The 22,555-nt window shown below is 47.6% G+C and overlaps 1 protein-coding gene across 6 annotated transcripts in view; it reads right to left on the minus strand.

Annotated features, from left to right (window-relative positions):
* Nucleotides 1-940: 940 nt before the first annotated feature.
* LRP1 (LDL receptor related protein 1) overlaps nt 941-22,555 on the minus strand; it is a 335,312-nt gene continuing 313,697 nt past the window's right edge. For all 6 annotated transcript variants that reach the window (XM_060272179.1, XM_060272176.1, XM_060272175.1 and 3 more), the window contains 18 exons: nt 21,988-22,110; nt 21,263-21,406; nt 20,878-21,015; nt 19,064-19,183; nt 17,334-17,602; nt 17,049-17,227; nt 16,862-16,968; nt 16,158-16,274; nt 15,416-15,592; nt 14,171-14,311; nt 11,213-11,386; nt 9,054-9,215; nt 7,926-8,100; nt 7,217-7,321; nt 6,462-6,526; nt 5,067-5,157; nt 3,677-3,824; nt 941-2,437 (listed from right to left, as the gene is read on the minus strand). In XM_060272179.1, the coding sequence (XP_060128162.1) occupies nt 2,297-2,437; nt 3,677-3,824; nt 5,067-5,157; nt 6,462-6,526; nt 7,217-7,321; nt 7,926-8,100; nt 9,054-9,215; nt 11,213-11,386; nt 14,171-14,311; nt 15,416-15,592; nt 16,158-16,274; nt 16,862-16,968; nt 17,049-17,227; nt 17,334-17,602; nt 19,064-19,183; nt 20,878-21,015; nt 21,263-21,406; nt 21,988-22,110 (2,576 nt within the window). In that variant the 3' untranslated portion in view covers nt 941-2,296. The remainder of the gene's footprint in view (nt 2,438-3,676; nt 3,825-5,066; nt 5,158-6,461; nt 6,527-7,216; nt 7,322-7,925; nt 8,101-9,053; nt 9,216-11,212; nt 11,387-14,170; nt 14,312-15,415; nt 15,593-16,157; nt 16,275-16,861; nt 16,969-17,048; nt 17,228-17,333; nt 17,603-19,063; nt 19,184-20,877; nt 21,016-21,262; nt 21,407-21,987; nt 22,111-22,555) is intronic.

Below are 22,555 nucleotides of genomic sequence, written 5' to 3' on the forward strand. Positions count from 1 at the left end.
TGTCACCAACATGAAAAGTTTGGAAAGCTCTGATCTAGAGGGTCACAGCACCCTCCGCATTGCTCAGGCCAATCCGTTTACCTAGCCCATCACCTGCCTGCTATCAAGAAAGGCAGAAATGAAAGCCTGCGACCAGACAGTGGTAAAGAGTCTCTGGGCCAGTTTACAAACACAAAGCTTACAAAGTCTCTTCCTGCACCGGGAAGCACACAGTTCGGTTCAGCTTGAACATCACAGTGTTCCTCATTCGTAGTGCACAGCTTCCCTAGGAAAAAATCTTAACCCAAAGTAAAGAAGCAATGGCCAAAAAACAAAACAAAAACACAGTTAAGTTTTTTTTAAATTTTATTTATAACAATATCTGGGTTTTTTGTTTTTTTTGTTTTTTGTTTTTTTTAGTTGTAAAGTAATCCGGCAAAAATTATTAAAACATTTGGCTCCCCCCTCCCACAAAAAAGGCTGAGGAGACCTCCTTCCCTCCCCCCACATGCGTGTAATTTCTAATATAAAAGCTAGTTCATCTTATTTGTTTTTTTGATCTGTTTTCATCTTTTAAAAAAAGCATGTTGGAGAGAAACCAAAGTTGAAACCGTGTCGAACCTCTTTCCAGAACAGGATGGCAGAAGTTGCAGCAATGGAGGGAGGGGTGGAGGGGGCAGGAAAGGGGGGGGCAGGAGAGACTGCTGTGAACTCTTGATTAGTCTCAGGCACAGATGCTAAAATAAAGTGGAATATAGTCAAAATAATATGGAATAAAAATGATTCCAGGAAATAAAATGCTATCAGAAATATGATTAGTGTGAAGGGGCAGGGAGTGAGGGAGGGTTTGGTGGATTATAAGTAGATTAGAAATTTATGGGGGGGGTTAAGGAGTTAGCTGGGTGCAGTAACAGAAAGGGCTGTTATTGGTGGGATTTCTGAAGGCTGCTGGGGAAAGGTGGCTATGCTTGATGGATGTGGCATCTGCACCAGTGGTTCTTAAAACTGTGGCCCACAGATGCACCTTTAGATGGTCCGTGAGCTCATGCTGGAAATAATGCAGGCCTTTTTAAAAGCAGTGTGACAAATGCCAAATTAAGATTTTAGCTGCTTTGGCACTTTGTTGTTGTTGTTGTTGTTTAGTCGTTTAGTCATGTCCGACTCTTCGTGACCCCATGGACCACATAGCACGCCAGGCACTCCTGTCTTGCACTGCCTCCTGCAGTTTGTTACAACTACTGAATGCACAGTGGGAAACGGCGAAGGCGCATCACCAGGTTTGCACACACTATTGAAAAGTTTGCCACTTTAAATGCATTACTATTCACTGACTCTTTCCTAGAATTTCTGTAGAACTTGAGTAAGATTGGTGAAGTTTCTACAGGGGCTTCAAGCATCCAAAGAGAACTGTTGGATTTCACCCAGTGCAAAATTTGAAATGAATGAGAGGATTCCCTTTTCCAGTCTAAGCATCCGAGGAGCTCTGAAGGAAGCCAAAAGTGTTTCAATAAGATGAGTGAAATTCCTTGGAGATGGGTGAGTGACTGAACCTCCCTACCACAAATTTCTGTAATTCCAAGCTAGATCTGAATGTAGACATGTGGGATGGGGGCTGCAACGTAAGAAGAAGTGGCAGCCCAAAAAGAACAAAACCAAAACCATACACCCCAATGCATTAAATTTTAAGAACCACTGGTGTTCACAGCAAGGGTACCTTTAGTATAACAAAGTGTTCATTAAGCTATTGTCAGACTGGTATTATCATTGTGGTCCACATTCTATCAAGTCAGTAAGTTTTTCTGGGGAAAAGAGGGAAGAAGCAGTATTCTCCCCTCACCCCCAAGATCTGCCAACCCCTTATTTTCCTGACACTCCTTCAATTGCCTTCAGTTGCACCTTCCATTTGCTCATCAATGGCATCCCAAAAAAGGTGTAACATTTATACAAGTTTCTGAAAGGCTGCCAACCTCAAGCTACCTGCACAAGGAAGCAAAGGTGAGTTGGTCTGTGTGGTGAAGAAAAAGGATGCAGCCAGATAAGACCATGGAGCCCTTCAACCCAAATGAGGGTCTTTTTGGTTTCTCGACCACCTCCCAATGTTGCTTTAACTCCATCCATCCCAAAGTCCAGTGACAGAGATTCAGCGGCTGGTAGATGAAAGGGAATATACAGGTAATAATACTGCTCACATATAAAAGTAATAATCCTTCATTTGTACATTTATACAGTATCTCTTGCTCCCCACCCCCACCCTCCCCAAGCCATCTTGTCTCTTTCCGCCTGGCCTGTCTGGGCTGGTGGCCCATTCCCCCAGGCCCTATGCCAAGGGGTTGCCAAGATCATCATCTGCGCCTCTTGACAGCAGCTCCCGCTTTTCATCTGTGCTGGCTAGTGAGTTGCGGCTGTTGTGGGCTCCCATGTAGAGTGTGGCATACACTGGGTTTGTGAAGTTTGTGGGCTGGAGGAAAAGGAGGAAAAAAGAGGGTGTGAGAGACTTCTGGGGAAGAGGGCAGAGTTGGCTTCTCAGGAGATTTCCCCCAGTCCCTTTTCCTATACCCCCAACCCCCCCTCAGGGATCACCATTCCATAATATCCCACCAAGGTGTGGCAACAGCAAACAGCAGCCATGTATTGAGAGAAGGTGGTGAGTCTTGCTTTCAGACTTTGTTAACTGTGACCCTAGAATGTGGGTGGTTTAATACAAACCCACAACTAATGCACTATTATTGCATCCATGACATATTGGAGAATACAGTTGCCCCAAAAACTACCAGGCGAAATGTTACTCCTAGGAGCATTCTTGTCCAAGGAGCCAAGCAGAGTAACTAAGCCGCTGCACCAAGTGATGGCAAGGTGCTTTCTTTTTGGTAAAAGATGCTGGTGATTACTAAAAAGGTCCTTGGTTTCTTCATACTTAAAGGTAAAACCACCACCCCTGAAGATTCTTAAAATTTGCCCACCCCCTGGCAAAGACGAATACAATCTTCAGGGGGCATTTTTGCCCCACCCCCTAAAACTAAGTCTGGATGCCTCAACTAGTACTTCAACCTATCCTTAGTTAAGAGGGCAAGGAGGAAGGAATTTGCTCCAGAGAGGGAAGGGGAACACGCGCTTGTGATCTCTTAACCATGAAGCTTTCCAACTAGCACTGGTCTTTAGTGCCAAAGAGTTTCATCAGTTACTTGGCCTTGTATAAGCACCACGTTTAAGTTGTGAAGAAAACACATGTAGAGGCACTCCTCAGTGACACCACCTCAAATCCAAGCATCTTCTGAGAGCAGTGTTTATTGTTTGCTTTTGTGGAATCAGACAAACATTACCTATTTATAATTTTGCAGGACTTGCAAGCCTGTTGCTGGCTGCCTAAATTGTGGGGACAGAACTAGATACATGCCAGGATTTAAAACAGCTTCCCTGGGGTTTGTGAAGGATGTGTCTCCTTGGGGCCTTGGCCTCAAAAAGGCTCAGCACCCTCAAAGCAAAGGGTCCCCAGGACCCTCTGATTCTGACCCGGCCTTATATTGGGCTCTATTTTTTTCCATTCTGTTATTCCCTCTGTGCACCCTGCCACATTTGCCTTCCAGGCCCCTGCCAGGTGCCTCTGTTCACTCCTTTTCCCTTCTCCACCTCCAGAGGACTTGGGAGTCATTTCTCCAAAGCAACCTCAAGCAGCCTTTGCCCACTCCCTCTTCCAAACCTTGTCGGGGTCGAGGGCGAAGTCAGCATCTAGCAGCTCCCCCACATCATCTGCGTCGGGGTCCCCTTCGTACATCTTATAGGTGGGGTTGCCAATCTCCACGTTCATGGCACCGTTGGTCATGCGCTGGTGTTGGAAGCCTTTGGCCCTGGGGATGAGGAAGAGCAGGGATGAAGAAGGGGAGGTCAAGATGGGCTTATCGCAGCATCATGCTGTTCAGAGTGGGGAGCAGCAGCAGTGATTAGACATTCAGGGCACTGTTCTCAGCAAATGCCAATGTTGTACAAATGCTAACGAAGGGGGGGGCACTTGCAAGAAATCATTGGCAGGAGGGCGGGGTGCCTAATGTCTTCTGCATCTACTGATTACTCTATGCAAATACACCCCTCCAAGTATATTTAAAAAGTGAGTGCATTTGCAGGAATGAACTAGCAGCAGAGGGAAGTTAAGCACCCTTCCCTACCCCACTTTATGTTACAATGAAACCAGAGCATGTTGGAACCCCAGGCTTCCTTTGTAATGGTGTAGCCCTGCCCTCAGCAGAAAGGATTATGACATCAACTGTCGTATCTGTGAGTAATGGGAGTGTCACTGTCAATCCAGGTAGACAGTACTTGGTTTCATGGGCCAAAGGTCTGACTCAGGGTAAGGTACCAAGGTATGAAGGGATTCGAATGGGAGGCTGATGAGCAGCATTCTGCATCCATCCCTGAATGAATGGAACTAGATTTTAGCATGTAGTTCACTGGCAGAGTCTATGCTGAAAACAGGTGCAAATTGGTCTCTTCTTTACTTCCATCTTGGCCATCATGGCCACTGTACATGGGCAGAGCTGGTCTGCTTCTACTAGCCCAAACTTTTGAGTATCCCACCATGTGTTTCCTTTGAACTGCAGCAGACCTGATGATCTGTGTGCTGAGCTGAACATGTGTTTCACCTCTTATGGGTGTGACCCTTTAGTGTGTTATTGGGAACCATGAGAGTTCCTGCAGGTGGGCAAGAGATCAAAAAAGATCCAAGGTGGCAGCAGGCGGGGCACCTTCATCCACACACCTCCCCCACAGAAAACCCAGATATGCCACCAAGTCTCTAAATATTCCATGACATGAGGCGGATGTACAAATGACCCAAGGCGAATGTGGCCTCAGCAATGAGAAGCAGAATTGCAGCAGGTTGAAGCATGGACACAATCAAGATTCATTCCCTGTTCATAGATGGTTATATCATGGGATGGGGGGGGGCAAGAGGAGGTTTTGTGTTTGTGCAAGAGGAAGTCTGGCTTAGTTTATTATGCAACACAGAACCTAAAAGCTCCCGCATCTCCATGGCAGTAGATATGCAACATGCTCAAACACCACCCACAGTCACCGTTTCTCAGTGCTTTGCTTACCCTTTAATCCGTTTCTTGTACCAGACGACAGCTCCTGCCACCAGTATCACCAGCAGCAGGAGGAGGATTGGGATGATGATGGACACAGTTCCTATAGGAGGTGGGGAAACACTGGTCACTGACTACGAACCATCCCTTTGTAGCCTGCCACACCCCAAGACGGAGCAAAGATCTAGCTCTCATCAACACTAAATATGCACAGCCTGTCCCTTATGTCTACATATATATTTCCATTTCTGGGCAAGATGGATACAGATGTATTCAAATAACCAAGAAGCAAAGGCATCTCATTTCCCTCTAGATTCAAACGGGGACCAGTGTGGTGCATCGATTAGCTTATCAGGCTAGCATAGGAGAGACCCAAGTTCAAATCCCCACTCAGTTTACCTCTGGCTGGTTAATACCATCTCCCAGCCTAAGATGGGGTAGCTTGTGAGGATAAAATGGGGCTGGGGTGAGAAAATCCCATATCTGTCACTCTGAGCTCCTTGGAGGAAAGGTTAAGGTATAAATAATTTCCGTGCAGGTGAATGGAAAGCATTCACTAGTAATGTACAGGGAAGAGAAAAAGGTGCAATCTGGAAAACTCTCCACCAACACAACTCTAAGCTAGGCAATACACTAAAGACATCTCTCTATCTTTGTGAAGACATTTCGCTTGATAATCTGATAGAATGTAAGCCTATCCATGAATTTCCAACAGGTAAAAAAGTTTTCTGTCTTGCAGCATTTCTGGGATGTTTATGTGTAGGCCAAGCATTTTTCGCCTTGACAATCTACACTTACAAACGTTTGTGGAATCTGGACCTAAAAAGCTCCTGTGCCTACTGCACCCCCCCCTGCAAATAATTTAATAAATGGGCACATTTCTCACAAGGTGGACATGCCAGGAGACAGATTTCATGTGCCACTGAGGGCAGCAGAGTGGCAGGGAGACAGAGCTGACCCACAGGACACAATCTGCACAAACAGCTGAATGAGAACACAACCATGTGCTTCCTTTCACAGAGGGCAAGTCTATCAGTGGTTTCTAGTCAAGGTGTCTCCTTGTTGCCTCCAGCCTAAAAGGCAGAGTTGCAGGGATCATGAACTGTGCTTGTGTCCTGCTGAATCTGGCAGGATTCCTCTTATGAAATTCATTTAAACAAGACATGCAGGGGAGCCTCCGAGTGGATTGTTCCCCTGTGTGAGGAAGGGAATAACCATTTGAATATACTGCCACAAGTACCAGAATGCCATGGGCCATGTCCCTCTGGCTGGTGTGGAAAAGGCACCACCCCTGCATGAACAGGTGTTCCCTGACTCTCTCCAGCTGCAGCCCCCATCCACCTGACACACTCGCATGCCCCCCATCAATCCCTACAGCTGCTGCCCTTGAGTCCCCACTCTACATACGGTTGCTCTGCTGCTCGTTGCTTGCAGATCTCTCACAGCGCTCCCCTGTCATCTCCAATGTGCACCTGAAAAGCAAAAGGCATGTGGGTGTTTGCGGCTGTGGGCTGAACACAAGCAAGAACTTCCTTGGGCAAGGAATATGCTGAAAAGGTGGTGAGAGGAGAGAGAGAGAGAGAGAAGTGGGGGCTGATTTTGCTGAGGAGAACACTGGAGTAGCTGACTGAACTCATGAGATACAGGGAAGCCAGTATGACTTCAGCAGAGGGCCATAATCCAGCATGCAGGAGTATTTCTCATGCACAGCCCATATTGGAAGGAACACAGGAAGCTGTCTTATACTGAGCTGGGTCCATCTAACTCAGTATTGTCCACACAGATTGGTAGTGGCTCTCCAGAGCTTCAGAAAGAGGTTTCTCCCAGTTCTATCCGGAGATGCCAGGGGCTGAACCTGGGACCTTCGACATGCAAGCCAAATGCTCTACCATTGAGCTCTGGCCCTTTTCCCTATGGGGCAAAACAGGGGGAACGGCAGGCAGGTCACATGAGATGGACAGCAGGAAAACTACGCAATTCAAGGAAACAGCAATTCAAGGAAACAGGTTATTTAGGAGCATGCCTGTCTTAGTATGGAGGTGGTCTTGGAATTTGTGAGTTAGGAGAGCACAGGATAGGAAGCTGAGTGAAGACTTGTCTCACTGAAAGTAAGCAGGCATGCGCCCCCCCTTCCCTTCATCCCAGTTTCCCTCCAAACTCACTGGCACTCGGGCATCGAAGTTTCAGCATTCATGGTGCAAGTGCCCCCATTGTAGCAGTAGTTGTTGCAAGTCAAGCAACTGGGGGCTATCCTGCCATCAGGGCAGCTGCAACGTAGAAGGGAGATGCGGTCAATGTGGCAGAAACTCCCCCTCCCTCTGCTACTGCCCAAAGAGTAAAACACAACCAGTTACAAGTCCAACCTTACTACCGTAGCACATCTATTCCTAGCACTTCCTGCCATAGGAGCGTCAACCCCCCATCACCGTTGCTGAAACAGGCCTTCTCTCCAGCACGATCTCTGTGTGTACCTCAACTTACCACCCCTGCTCCCATATTTTAAAGTTTTGCTTGTGGGATCCTGTCCCAACCCCTAACACACCAACCACAGAAACTGATCTAGGAGACCCCTCACTACTTAACAGCCAGGGATACTTTGGGATACTTTGGATACGAGGCAGCTGTACGCACACATAAAAGCCACACAAATGTGTCCTGCAACGTCACAGCAGCCCAACTTGTTTTCCCCCAAACCCTATCTTAGTTCCTCGCCACTGGGTTGTCCATGGTGCCTGTCCAGTTTCCCCTGCCTCCTGCGCTGTGTGGTGCTTCTCCAATGGGCAGGGGACCCAAAGCACCCCTGGTCCCCATCTCTCAGGACCACCCCAGACCTCCTCTTCCTCCAACCCCCAAGCAACTCTTGGCACCTACGTGCAGCTGACGTTGCCAGTCTGCTGGATGATGGAGCAGTTGCCCTTGAGACAGCGGTCACACTTGTTATGCTGGCAGCGGTCACCATAGTAATATGGTGGGCAGCGGCACAGGCGAGCTCCAGCCGCAGTCAGCTGGCACACACCATTGTTCTCACAGAAGTTTGAGCACTGGCCTGAGGGGTACAGAAAAGAGGATGCAGCATGAGGCATAGGATTCGTTCCTGAACAAGGTCCTGAGAAGAGATTCTACCATACCCCAGTGTTCATAAACTTCATCTCCATTGCACTGTCTATTTAACGTTTGTTCATTTATTTAACAATAAAATATTTTTTAAAAAAACAAATCACAAAAGGGGCAAATTCTCAAGTACTTTTCTGACAGTCATCCCACTGGAGGGCATGGGAATTAGACGTCACACTGGATGGAAATTAAGACACAGTGATTCCCCTGCAATCTGATTTTTGCTGAAGATACCCAAAGGACTTCTGAATATATGAAGAATTCAATGTCCTCAGTTTGGTATATTAAAATTAAATCAGACAATAAATAGGATGTTTATCTGCAGCAATTAACAAGCTTCCCCTGCTGTCAGACATGTGTTTATTCAGCTAAGATTTCAAATGACTCGCACAGAATATGTGACCAGTAAATTATTTAATATTGTCTTGGCATATGCAGACGAGGCTGTATTGAAGACCTTGTGTGCTAGACTCCCCCTCTCACTGCCCTGTTCATGCACTTCACCCGGGAAAAGATTCCTCTATTCATTGTGCAACTTTTTTAGAAGGCCAATCAGGTGATTTCAAATCAGGCGGTTGCTGGTTGACGCAAAAAAGTTTTAAAGGATTGTTTTATAAGCTCTAGCAGTGAAAACATTATGGGCAAGTTTTCTGATCTATAACAGTGTTGACTGCCAAGGCGATTTTTTAAAAACTAAATAATTTGTAGTTCTGAAAATAGGTTTTCACTTTACTCTTGGATGTATTGTTTGTTTTTTGTGATTTATATTCTAAGAAACTAAAAAATCTGGCTGATCTCCCTGACATTTCCTCCTTTGGCCAGTGTGTGTGTGTGTGTGGGGGGGGGAGTTTGCTGCTGTGGCCTTGGGAGCTGGCAGGCACTTACGGTATTGGCACTTGTCACCGATGAAATCACTTAGGCAGCGGCAGTTGGGCTGGTTACCCTGGTTGACGGTGCAGCTGCCGTTGTTGAGGCAGTAGTCTGTGCACAGCTGCTTGTTGCACCGAGAGCCAGTGAAGCCGTTGGGGCAGCGGCAAGTTGGCATCCCTGGGGTAGGAGGGTAGAATGCAGGTTATTGTTAGCAGGGCTGGGTCCATATAACTGACTTAAGGCTGCATGGACTGCTACAGCCAACAAAAGGCACCTGCCCTGCATATGTTGTTGCAACTTCAAGTCCCATCAGCCCCATTCAGCAAGGCCAAGGGTCAGGGATGATGGGAGTTGTAGTCGAGTGACATCTGGAGGACCACATCTCTCCCCCCCCCCCCGGCATAACAAGATCTTTGAGGAAACCCAACAGCCACTTGAATGTATATGGTACTTCCTGGGAAGTGGTGATCCAGGAACATGGCAGATAAGAGAATATTTTACTACTCTTGTATTTCATAGAATCACAGAATTGTAGAGTTAGAAGGGAACCCCAAGGGCCATCCAGTACAACCCCCTGCAATGCAGGTATCACAGCTGAAGAATCCCTGGGAGATGCCTTCCCACCCCTGTTGGGACATAATCCTGCATTTTTTAATAAAACATGGCCTCAATTTTATTGTTTAACTTTGGGGAGAGTATAAGTACACATGTTTTACTAAAACAAACAAATAAATCTACAAAGAATCTTTAGATAGCAGAAATTTTATTTTGTTACCCTGGGATCCATTTTTTACTTTACTGCAGGTGTGGATCTATGGAACTGGATCTGGCCTACCCCCCACAGGCCAGTGGGCAGGGTCACCTGTCAACCACATGATTCAACTTCAAGTGAAGAACTGGGAGTGCTCTCCATGTGTGCTCCATGTGTGCTCTTCCCTTGCACCTCTGGCTTTAAGCCGTGGCTGCAAAGGAAGACACTTGGAGTCACACTTTTGGGAGGGATCGGCTCAAATTGGGAGCTCTGATTCCAGCGGCGTTTGCACCTGGCCACTTTCAGCAGGTACTGGATGCAAGCAGGAGCTCCTGAGTGCAAAACTGTCTCCCTGGCAGGCTGGCATTTGGCACCATATTTAAAAGGCACAGGCAAAGAACGATTGACAGCACATTCTAAGGCTCCCAACTGTGCCATGTACAGTAATGCTGTTGCTGTTGTTGCTATTATTATTATTATTATTATTATTATTATTATTATTTATTATTAAAATTTGTATACCACCCTGCACTTGAAGATCACAGGGCAGTTCATAACATAATACAAAATGAAAACACAAAATGCATAATAAAACAGAACAAACTACAGTGGTACCTCAGGTTACAAACGCTTCAGGTTACAAACACTTCAGGTTACAGACTCCGCTAACTCAGAAATAGTACCCCAGCTATGAACTTTGCTACAGGATTAGAACAGAAATCGCGCGGTGGCAGCGGGAGGTCCCATTAGCTAAAGTGGTGCTTCGGGTTAAGAACAGTTTCAGGTTAAGAACGAACCTCCAGAACGAATTAAGTTCTTAACCAGAGGTACCACTGTAATAGCCCCTCTCTCACAGACACATTTTAAAGGCATAGAATGTTAAGCAGCCATACACCTGGTTGAAGAGAAATGTTTTCAGCTGGTGGCTAAAGATATGTAATGAAGGCAGCAGATGAGCCTTCCACAAATGGGGAGCCACTGCAGAAAAGGCCTTGTGTTGCCACCCACTAGAGCACTTGTGCAAGAGATACACAAAGAAAGACCTCAGATGATGACTGCGGTTTTAGTTCCCCCAAAGTTGACAAGTATGGTGTAGGTGATCCTGGCTGAGGGGAAATGGCCTTATATGGGCCTCAATTAGGCTGCAGTCTGCAGGTTCCCCACGGCTGTTTAACTGCTGCTGGCATGAGCCCTCAGCTCCAGTTCAGTTCGGATCAGAGATCAATTTCTTTTTTTGGCCACAAACAATAGTGAGCTGAAAAGTTTCAAACCACAAACGGATTAACACAACTTTGCAGAGGTCCATCCAGATGATCAGATGCTGAATTTTAACTTCAGCACTTGAAGCAGTGGATCTCCTTGGTTCTCATGTCTCCTCCGCTGCCCCAACTCCAACCTTCCCCCAGCACCCCACCTCACTCACCAGATGGGGAAGCAGCACAGGTGCCCCCATTCTGGCAGTAGTCAGAGCACTGGTCATGCTGGCACTTGTCCCCGATGTAGCGCGGCTGGCACCGGCACTTGGGCTGCTTGCGGGCATTCAAGAAGCAGCTGCCACCGTTGAGGCAAACCAGGTCACAGGTGTCGGTGGCAGGAACTACAAGAGAGGAGAAAAGAAAAGCAGGCAAGAAAGTGAGTGAGATACTCATTATTATTTATAGTTTACTTAGTGCTGTCATGGACTGGCTGAATGCAGAGGAATAGTGGGAGGCACCAGCTGGGGAACCCCCCAAGAGACGAAGGCTCAAAGCCTGAGGAATGGTGGTGGGGTGACGATGAGTGGTTAGACAGAGAAGAGGGAGAAAACTGGGAGAAGGAGGTGTCAGAAGCTGGAGAGGCAACAGGGTTTAGTGAGTAGGGAGAGTCTGTAGCAGAAAGAAGTCCAGAACCAGATGCAGAGGTGGAAGCAGGAGAGGAGGGAGGCCAAGAGGCAGAGATGGGTCAGGCTGGTGAAGAAGCTAGGTCCCCCCCTCCTGCTGCAACAAGCTCTCCTCCTCTGGTTTCCCAGGACCAGAAGAACTATGAAGAGGGAGAAGCAGAGAGAGGTGTGCTGGCAGTCTCAGATTGCTTGGAAAGGATCCTGGGGAAGGAGGAGATTTAGTCAGCTGTGGGAAGGTGGGGACTGTTAGCTCTAAAACTGCCTCATAAGGGCAAGACCTATCAAAAAGAGTTGCTGTGCTCATTAGGCTTGTCACTCCTAAGCTGGCCTTGGTTTTTTTCTAATAAAGAGTTAACATCACTTGCTCAGTGTTATTTATTCCCGACAAGTGCCATCAGTGTGCATGGGGTTTTGGAGAGCACAAGTGAATAGCTCATGTAGCTTGATAATGAAGTTTAGAGGAATTTGTCTATTCCTCCCCCATCTCCAAAGGAGACAATAGATTTGGGAGGAAGTATTGTCTATGAAAAGCAAAAACAAATAAAATAAAATAAAGAGTGTTTATATGGTGGGAGTCTGTTTCAGCTTCAAACTGAATAGCCCCAGGATGCATATTAATTTTACATTGTATCCCTTGGTTACTGTACAAGCCCTCAAGTAATAATTCCTGCATTTACCTCTCAATGATGCAAGCCAACCTCTGGCTAGGCATGAATCACTGGATTTAAGCAAGAATCTGTGAGGGAATTCACAGCAGCTTACCTCTCCCATGTTGTGGGGAGGGCAGATGGCAATTGGTTCAAGGAAAGGACAACAGATCAGTGGCAGGGCACATGCATTGCTTGCAGAAGGTTTCAGGGTCAACCCCTGGCATCTTCCACTAAAAGGATCAGATACTAGAATCAAGTGAAAGTTCTCTCTGTTGTCTCTGAAGAGCCACCACCAGGCAGAGCAGACAATAGTAGATGGACAAATACTATAATGTGGTGAAAGGCAGCTTACTTCCTTGTATAATGGGAATTTCATGTCCTACAATATCTGCAAGATAGGCCCTGCAGCAAGGTGTGTGTACACAAGCAGCGCAGAGCCTTTTCAGTAGTGGTCCCTATTATTATTATTATTATTATTATTATTTATTTATACCCCGCCCATCTGGCTGGGTTTCCCCCGCCACTCTGGGCGGCTTCCAACAAATACCAAAATACATTAAAATATCACAGATTAAAAACTTCCCTAAACAGGGCTGCCTTTAGGTGTTTTCTAAATGTCAGGTAGTTGTTTATCTCCTTGACCTCTGATGGGAGGCCATTCCACAGGGCGGGCGCCACTACCGAGAAGGCCCTCTGCCTGGTTCCCTGTAGCTTTGCTTCTCGCAGTGAGGGAACCGCCAGAAGGCCCTCGGCGCTGGATCTCAGTGTCCGGGCTGAACAATGGGGGTGGAGACGCTCCTTCAGGTATACAGGACCGAGGCCGTTTAGGGCTTTCAAGGTCAGCACCAACACTTTGAATTGTGCTCGGAAACGTACTGGGAGCCAATGTAGGTCTCTTAGGACCGGTGTTATGTGGTCTTGGCGGCCGCTCCCAGTCACCAGCCTAGCTGCCGCATTCTGGATTAATTGCAGTTTCCGGGTCACCTTCAAAGGGATGCATTGCTCAAGCAGATCTTCTTCAGTCTCAATCTCCTTCCTCTATTTTTCATTTTTAAAAAGTGATTGGTGGCTGCTGATTTGGTTGTAGGATGTAATTCCTATTTGCTCATTTTAATTATGTGCCTGAAGTTTTTATTCTTGTTTTCATCAGGAATTTCAGAGTGTAAGCCGCATGGAGTGAGTCCACAAGCAGGAAGGTTATTAACTTAACATCACTTATTCTCCAAACCAGACAAAAGGATGTGAGTGAAAACTGGACCAGGAAAGGGACTCATTGCTGCCCTAGGAACAGAGTCAGATTTCCATGTAGCTATTGGAACAATGTTTTGCCTTTCCTGGTTGCTTCTCCTGAAGAACAAACAGCAGCCACTCAGACAAAACCCAACACAGTGAGTTGCAGTTGTGCCAGTGCCTGTATAAAGAGTGATCTTCAGAGAGCAGAAAAAGTTCATCTAGCCTAGTATTGTCTACTCTTACAGGTAGCAGCTTCCTGGGGTCTCAAGAGAAGAAGACTTTCACACCACCCATCCTTTTATTAAACTGGAAATTCCAGGGACTGGACCAGGGAGCTTCCTCATACAAAAACGTGTGCTCAGCTTCCGAAATACAAACCCAGAGGCAGCCAAAGGCATAACGTGGCCAGTATATTCAACACAAACCAATGGTGACTCACGGGGTCACAGGTGCTGCCAGCACTGGGAACTGAGGACAGTCAACTGAAAAGAACTACTGGTAAGTGCAGATTTCACTTCCTGGGCCAGCGGTTAAAAACAGAAGGCATTTTAACAGAGGGCAAAAGCAGTATGGTTGAGGAAGGCAGGAAGTGCCTTGTTCTGTGTGTGTAAGCACTTACCTACAGGTGAGATGGTAGGTGAGGGGACGAGCACACATGTACCATTGTCCAGTCTCCTGCCATTGGGGCAGGTGCACACAGGGCCACTGGGACTCAGAAGGCAGAGCCATTCACATTTCTTCCTGTCGCAGGGGTTGGTCACTGGAGAGGAAAGATGCCAAGCAAGAAGAGTTCAGCGGAGGCTCTTGCTGGACGGCAGCCTCTGCTTCTCAAAACATGGTCTGACAGAGAACTTATGAGAGGCAATAGTTCAAGCTTGTACTCTCCTGCCTCTGAACTGCCTCTTCCTCACCTGGTTTCTGAATGGCCCCTCAGCTATCCAGCCTGCTCTCTCCTGGCTCAGTGACCACTGTGGCCATATTTCAGGAAAAGGTAAACTCCGGCCCTCTAGATGCTAACAGGACAAGTGGTCAGGGATGATGGGATTTGTAGTCCCAAACATCTGGAGGGCCAGAGTTTGCCTACGCCTGTCATATTTTCTCCATCAGTTTGCCATCATGTCCCCTTATCATCAAATTGCAAACACCAAGAGCCCCCAGTTTAACTAACTGCTGTGTCTGCTGTGTTAATTGATTTATCAAGTTGGACTGAGGAGTGTCCATTCAGGCAAAATCATGTTACTGAGCACAGCATTATAACTAGAAATTAATGCAGATTGCAGAAAACAAACGGTTCTGTTGTCCACTTTCCAGCCATACAACTGGATTCCTAGCAGGAATCCAACCATTGCTGGAAAGGTAGCAGATTTTGCTACCTGCCTGGGCAGCCATCTCTATTCCTTCCCCGTCTAAAAGTAAGATTCAGATTCACAAGGACATCTCCATATTATCTCTTTGACCTCAGATCTACTATGGGTCTCCAAAGTTGGCCTAGCATGAGATCAATATGACTTCCTACCCTCTTTTGCTATGAAGCAGAGGTCTAGTCGGGGGGGGGGGGGCTGGAAGCGGCAGAGAGGAGGTGGTAGCATTGCCACAACTCTCCTCTGCTGGGCTCCAATAACGGCCCAGTGTTGCCATGTCAGAGCTCCACTCCCAGGTCACGCCTGACCTGGGGGCAGGAGAGGGGGTGGTAGCATTGCCATGCTTCTCCTCCACTGGGCTCCAGCGCAAGAGGGAGCTGCAGAGGCAGCTTCCTCGTGGGACAGCCCAGCACCGACGAGCTTCCTGGTGCAACACTTGCCCCACCCACCTCCAACCTACCCAAGCTGTATGAAGGCTTGATGCCCCAACATGCAATACTAACCATCTGGCTGTTTATACTGGTGGTATAGCACCACATCGGTGGCATGGTTGAGTCCAGCCGTAAGGTTGGTGACGGACCCATTACCAAACTTGTGAATCTTGAAGATGCGGTTGTTGATGTAGGTGACACCATAGATGTAGTCTTCAAAAATATCAATGCTGAAAGGGTGGCTGAGCCCTGGGGTAGAAGGGGGGTGGGGGTGGAAGCAGTGTTAGAAGCTGGCTGTGCAGCTCTGCTAATGGATACATAATTCAGGATACTGGAAGGATCTTGAGTTCAGCCAGGTGAGCTGTGGAGGGGTGGACAGGTGGAAGACGCTAGAAAAGAACAACCATCCCATTTTTTTTGCATTGTGGAGAGGCAAGGGATTCAGAATCCTGTGGGAATGGCAGATAAAAATATTCACAGGTTCTCTTAATAATGAGCCCATAATTCTTTCAACACCAGCTGCAGTACTACAATGGGACCAAGATGCCTCTCTCTAGGAAGAGGTGGAAGGAGACTGAAGGGGGGAGGATGGTGGGTCTAGCACTACAGCTGCTGCTTGGGTTGTGTTAAGGGGACTAACCATGATCATTGTGCTGCCCCTTTGGTCTTCCTTATTTTTTTGCCAAAAGCAAAAAAGGGCACTGAGAACACAGATCTAGAGGTGGAGAAAGAGCTATGGAGGGACTGAGCACACCGAGACCAGCACCACACCATGGCTTTCCCAAAGCTTCTTCCCCCTGCATCCACCACCTACCTTTCTTGCTGTCAATGGCCACCACTGGGTCAGTGCCATTGAGCCGGATGCTGCCAATCACTGAGAGCTTGGCATCAGCCCAGTACAGGCGCTCGTTATGGTAATCAACAGCCAGACCTGCAGACAAACAACAACAATGTATGTATCAATGGTGACCTGTGGACCGTATATATGTCAAAAGTATGAAGTGGGATTCCCAAAGGATATGGAGCCTGTTGCTTAGGAAGGTGTTCAGCCCTCAACCCCCCCTCTCACACCAGGCTGGCCTTCACATGTCCGGCCAGGGCAAGCAGAGGAGGTGATACTTTCCAACCCTCCTAATCTCTCTGGTGGTGTATCAGTCTAAGACTAAGCAGCCCTTCCCCTAGACAGGGTCTCCCAAACTTGGGTCTCTAGCTGTTTTTGGACTATGACTCCCGTCATCCCTAGCTAGCAATCCCTGGATCAGGTCCAGCTAAGGGCTAAGGAAGCAGAACTGGGAAAGAGATTCCTGTGCCAGAAAGCTTTGGGAATGCCTGCAAGAAACAATGCAAGGAGATGAGCTAACAGCCACAAGGCAACTTCTGACGTTCCCACGGTTGGGAAATTTGCCCAGTGCTATCACTGAAACTGTGGTGTGTTGATACAGAAAAGAGGCAGCTCTGGGCATGGCTGCTCAGCATGAGTGAGGGTTCACACACACACACACCCCCGACCAGACTGACCTGTTGGCCACTGGATGTTGTCTTGTACAAGCGTCTCCCTCAGGGTCCCGTCCATTGCCGCTGTCTCAATCTTAGGGTGGTTCCCCCAGTCTGACCAGTACATGGTGCTGTAAAGAGTAAGCCATGCTGTGAGGTGTGGAAGGGCACAGAGAGTTGCAAGAGTAAACTGTGGTGGGTCTTGTCTTACCCTCGGAGCGGGTCCACCACGATGGCATGCGGCTCGTCAATCATGCCTGAGATGAGCGTCTTGCGGTTCTCACCCTTCATCTGTGCCACTTCAATGACGTCACGCCCTGAGTCCGTCCAGTAAATGTTCCCAGCCACCCAGTCAATGGCAATGCCCCGTGGCATCTTCAACCCTGAGATCTGCAGGAAGCAAGGTGAGCACCAAGAGTTTGGCCAACCTCAGTTCCAGTGCCACTTGCCCCCACCCCAAAGCCGTGTTTTCTCATGGGCAAAGCCTGCCACTTACATTGAGGTGGGTGACGCCACCATCTATCTGCCGCCGGTTGCGATTGGAGGCACTAGAGCCAGCCGAGGATGGCAGCTCACGGCAGGAGATGCGCCCCGTGTGCCAGTTGGTCCAATAGATCTTGTTGCCCTTGACGTACACATCCATGGCAGCAATGCGGACAGTTTCATCCCCTTGGAAGGCAGGTTCATAGGCAGAGTTGGGGTTGAAGGGGTACATGCTGCGGATCTTGTTGTCGTCAGCAATGTAAAGTATCTGGTAGTCAGACCCTGGAGAGGAAGAGGAAGAACATCAAAATGAGAGGGGACTCCACTGCAGTGAAGCGAACAAGCTGAAGGAGAGGAGGGTGATGTAAAAGGAAGTTTGTCAGGCAAGACAATGCAGTTTGGTATAAGGGACCAATATGACGTACTCTGTCTTAACTTGGCAAGTCGTACTTTGGGCTTATCCAGAGATCCTTTTGCATTGGATTTTCCAGGTACAGGTCAGTGCTTCAAAGCTCTGTGTCCAATTAGGTTTTTTTGTCTTGGCCCTTTCCCCAGGAAAACCTGCGTTTTATTGCTGAATAGGAGCAAATGGCAATCTGCAGAAAACACGGCCACTGTTTGCTCTGATTGAGCAGTAAAACATGGGTTTTCCAGGTAAAGCAATGTGGCAAAAAGAAACCCCTTGGAAATGGAGCTTTAATGCCCAGACCCATGCCTAGAAACAACACAAAAGGAAGTCTAGATGAGCCCTTTGATGCACACCGTGATTGCAATCCAAAACCCCATGCTCACTTGAGATGTCCACCCTGCCAGCGAAGTCAGCTCTGGGGAAGCCCCACAGACTTGCATGCATGAGCGTCTTTGGATGTGGCCTAGAACTAAAGGCCTTGTACGAAAGCAGACTTGATTGTCAGAGCATGTATCACACATGTAAAAATGGGAGGGGGGGTCATTCTTAGGGTCCCAGGCTCAAAGAAAATTGGCAGGGATGAAGGGACCTACAGACACACAACAACCCAATCCAGTTAGAAACGGCATACGTTTTAAGTAATCTTTGAACCCTACCTATTGGGAAGGTAGGTGGGGGTAGGAAAAGCAGCCACTGGACATGATCCAGCCAAAATGAAGCACCCCAACTCCCAGTGTTTTTGATGAGAGAGTTAAGGTTGTTTCTAGTTCCACTGAAATATATCACTGCAGATCAGAGGCGGTGCGTCCTGTTTCGCCGCCTAAGATGAAATGGGAAGGGCTGCTCTGCCCTGCCACAGCTGCCACGGCCTGCTCTGCCACATCTGCCGCTGGTGGAGAAGTGATACCACCATCAACAATGATTTGAAGCAATTTGGGGTGGGAAACTCATGTGGGGCTTCTGCTGCCTGAAGCAGCAGCCTCACCCTCCTGAGCTGACTCCCCTGCAGCTCCTTCAATGGTGGTCAAAGCGTTCGTCAAAATAAATTACAGCCCCTTTTCCCACTGAACTAGGAGCAAAGCTGAGGTAGGACTGGGGTGGCAGGTAGAGTCTTTGGCCAGCTGAAGGAATCTACTTGGAGAGAAGAGGAATTGAAGATTCTGGCCAGGAGTATCTGTCCATGAGACGTCATGCCTGAAGTTGTGTGTTACGCTAAGCAATGCCTTATAGCATGTGTCTGTTAAACATCATGAGCATGTGTACACACCCACACCCACACCCACACCCTTCATTGCCTCTGCAATAAAGCTCCCATTAGCCAAGCTCACTGGTACCTTCTGCCTTGCACATGTGATGGGTCTTCATGAAGTTCTTGGCACAAGTGCACATGTATGAGCCTTGCGTGTTGTTGCAGAGCTGTGAGCAAGTCCCAAAGTTCAGGCACTCATTAACATCTGTGCAGAGCAGGGGAGACACAGATACAAGGTTACTGGAGGCAAATGCCAGAAGCTGAATTACAGAGAATAACCACATTGTAGAATGATGTCTTTGTGCAAAACAACAGCACACATGTCCCATCCTGCCATTGTCTCCAGTCAAAGAAAAGCAATTTATGCAGTATATGAGAAAAGCCAAAACGAGGTCCCAACACCATCCAGACGTGCAAGATGAACACTTCTGCAACAGAATCGCTTATGGCTATTAGAATCACCTACTGAAGTGTTCTTTAACTCTGGGTTGCCAGACTGCAACTCCCTGATCACTGGATAAGCCACCTGGAGAAAGATAGGAGTTGTAGTCCCAAGAGCATCTGAGGACTCAAGGCTGAAGAACATGGGCCAACTGGATAGTGACTTTGACATCAATTGTAGAGAGGAAAATATATCCTTCCCCTCTTCCACCTTCTGCAAAAACCTATTTTTTAAAAACTACAGCAAAAGATGTGTGCTTATACAGTACTATCGTATATCTTTTAGGGTCAATTCTGGCACAATGTTTTTCCTTCAGGGAACTGCTTTGGGTGCAATTCCTCTAAGAGAATTCATTTTTAAAAAGCTGAAACAGAAAAATCCATTTAGATTTCCAGAAGAATGTCCACAAACATGATACCAAACCAGATTCCTGCCTGTAGGCTTTCCCTAGCAATGCACCCAGGGTCCCTCTTGTGGCTTCCCCCCTTTCTTTGCTCTGCTCATCTTATTATTGTTAGTTTGTAGGAGCCGGAAAGTGGGACCTTGTCTTTTCAAAGCCATTTTTGTACAAGCACTACAAAAGGATGCTATGGTTGTAGGCAATATTCGCTCATATATAATTATTTAATACCATCTTCTTCTTCTTCGTCATTCTCATCAAGCTGGGTGAGCGATCTGAATCTCATAATCACTAGGATTTGGGGTGGGCATTCACCCCGGGCATCTCCTGACCAATCAAGTGTTAATTTACTGCTTTATAGTGGATTGCAAAAATTGACTTGTCCATAGTCACTGTCATTAGCCAGGGAGCTAGGATGAAAGATGCAATAAACTCAAATTACAGCTCCTGCATGCCTGGCAGATTGCAAATGCCACCAGCCCATTTGTTGCTGTATATCAGTACAGCGGTACCTCGGTTTAAGTACACAATTGGTTCCAGAAGTCTGTACTTAACCTGAAGCGTACTTAACCTGAAGTGAACTTTCTCATTGAAAGGAATGGAAAGTGGATTAATCCGTTCCAGACGGGTCTGTGGAGTACTCAACCTGAAGCGTACTTAACGTGAAGTATGAGTGTAATTGGTTCTGGAAGTCCGTACTTAACCTGAAGCGAACTTTGTATAGCAGTTCTGCCTGGTGGCCTGACTCACTGCCTTGCCTTGCCTTCCATCAGCCACATGTGGTTCCCCCTCCACAGCTATGGACCCATTCTTCCCTTTTATGTAATGCTGAGGCAGTTGCTTCCCTAACTTTATTTGCCGAACACACCTAGATCTCGCTCTTCAATCTTCCCTCACCTGGAAGAGCCCTCACTATTGCTACCACCCATCTCCTCTGGGCTCGACCCACAGAATCTCACAGGCAACTTCAAAGGGGCTCACAAAGAATTTGAGGCGACTTCATGCTAGCGGCCAGCTAACTTCTGGCCTTGGCAGAACCTGTCTTTTGGCCCAATACCTTGGCAAGAATTCTTGTCTGGCACTTTCTGGAAGCCGGTGCGGCAGGTGCAGTACACAGATGTGGGGGTCTGGACACATTTGGCTTCTTCGCCACACATGGTCACGTTGGCCTTGCAGCCAATTGGCATCTTGAGATCTGCAGGCAGGAGACGGGAGCAGACAATCTTGCATCAGTAGGCACAAATGGCAAGAGACAAAAGAACAGCAGGAGGCAGATTGGGAGCATGTTTGTGATTGGCCAAGCCACAAACATCCTCATTATAAGCTGGTCATACTGGGCTTATAATGCTCCCCCTTCTTCACTTCACCCCCCCCCCGACAAAACACCAGCTCCTCTGCTTGCCCAAAGGTGTGCATGGTGCTTCAGCGATTCATCCACTCACCCGGCAAGCAACTATCCTCATCTGACCCATCTCCACAGTCATCAAAGAAGTTGCAGCGAAGCTCAGAACTGATGCACTTCCCGCTCTTGCAGAGGAATTCGTTCTTCTCATGGCTGCAGCTCCTGGGCCTGGTGGTTGGCAAGTCTATGAGGTTGCAGAGATGACAGTGAGAAGCGAAGAGAGAGTGTGGTGAAGTCAGTTATCACCTGCCTATTCTTTTAATTCCCCCCTCGCCCCAAAGAGCAGGATACTGAATCTGGGAAATTAGCACATCTCCACCTTAGAGATGTGACTGGGCCACTCAAGTCAGAAAGAAAGCACAGAGCAGCCCTGCCTACAGAGAACCATGCCTGTTGCACCTCGGCATGAGTCCTTGCTCTGGGCATGCTTAAGATGATGAAACACACAGAGACATTCTAGAAATGTGAGTAATTCTTACTCTTTCATAATATGAGAGCAAACCATTATTTTAATTCAGAGAAGCATTAGCACAGGGATGGGGAACAAGTGCCTCTCTACATGCTGTTGGACTACAACTCCCATCATCTCCATGCAACCATGGGCCATTCTAGCTGGGGCTGATGGGAGTTGGGAGTCCAAGAACACCAGGAGGGAAATAAGTACCTTAATCCCTGCTGTTACAGCTACGGTTTGGCACTAGTATGGGTGACACAGGACTGGAGAGTTGTCCAGGGGAGGGTGGGGGAAGCAAGGAAGGCACTTACCACAGAATTGCTCATCAGTGCCATCACCGCAGTTGTCGATTCCATCACACTGGCGGCCAATCCAGAGACACACGCGATCATTCTTGCAGCGGAACGGTCTGTTGGGGGGACACTGGAATTTCACTGCACCAGTAAACAGAAACAAATGGTCAGAGTGAATGTGGGAGCCAGAGGGACATGGAAATGTATGGGTGGCTGACAATGCAGGCCTTGCCTCTCTGCCTGCCTCTGCCTCCCCCCGCCTCCATCCTGTATCACTCTCCTCCATTCCTGGGCTGTGATTGCAGCTTTGGAGAAAACAAGCAGGGATCTGGTTACATGGTAAGACATGGAGCTGCTGTCTAGGGATCCAGGCTACTGTCCCACCTAGGTTATTATTTATTGTTTTTATTTATTAAATTTGTATACCACCCTTCATCGTAGGATGGTTCACAACACAAAAATATATATAAATGCATATTAAAAACAAAAACAAAACAGTATGCCCCACCCAACACATTTTAAGGGGCATCGGATGTTAATTAGCCAAAGGACTGTTTGAAGAGGAACATTTTCACCAGGCACCTAA

This window comes from Zootoca vivipara, chromosome 2, assembly GCF_963506605.1.
Source record: "Zootoca vivipara chromosome 2, rZooViv1.1, whole genome shotgun sequence".
Classification (NCBI taxonomy): Eukaryota; Metazoa; Chordata; class Lepidosauria; order Squamata; family Lacertidae; genus Zootoca; species Zootoca vivipara.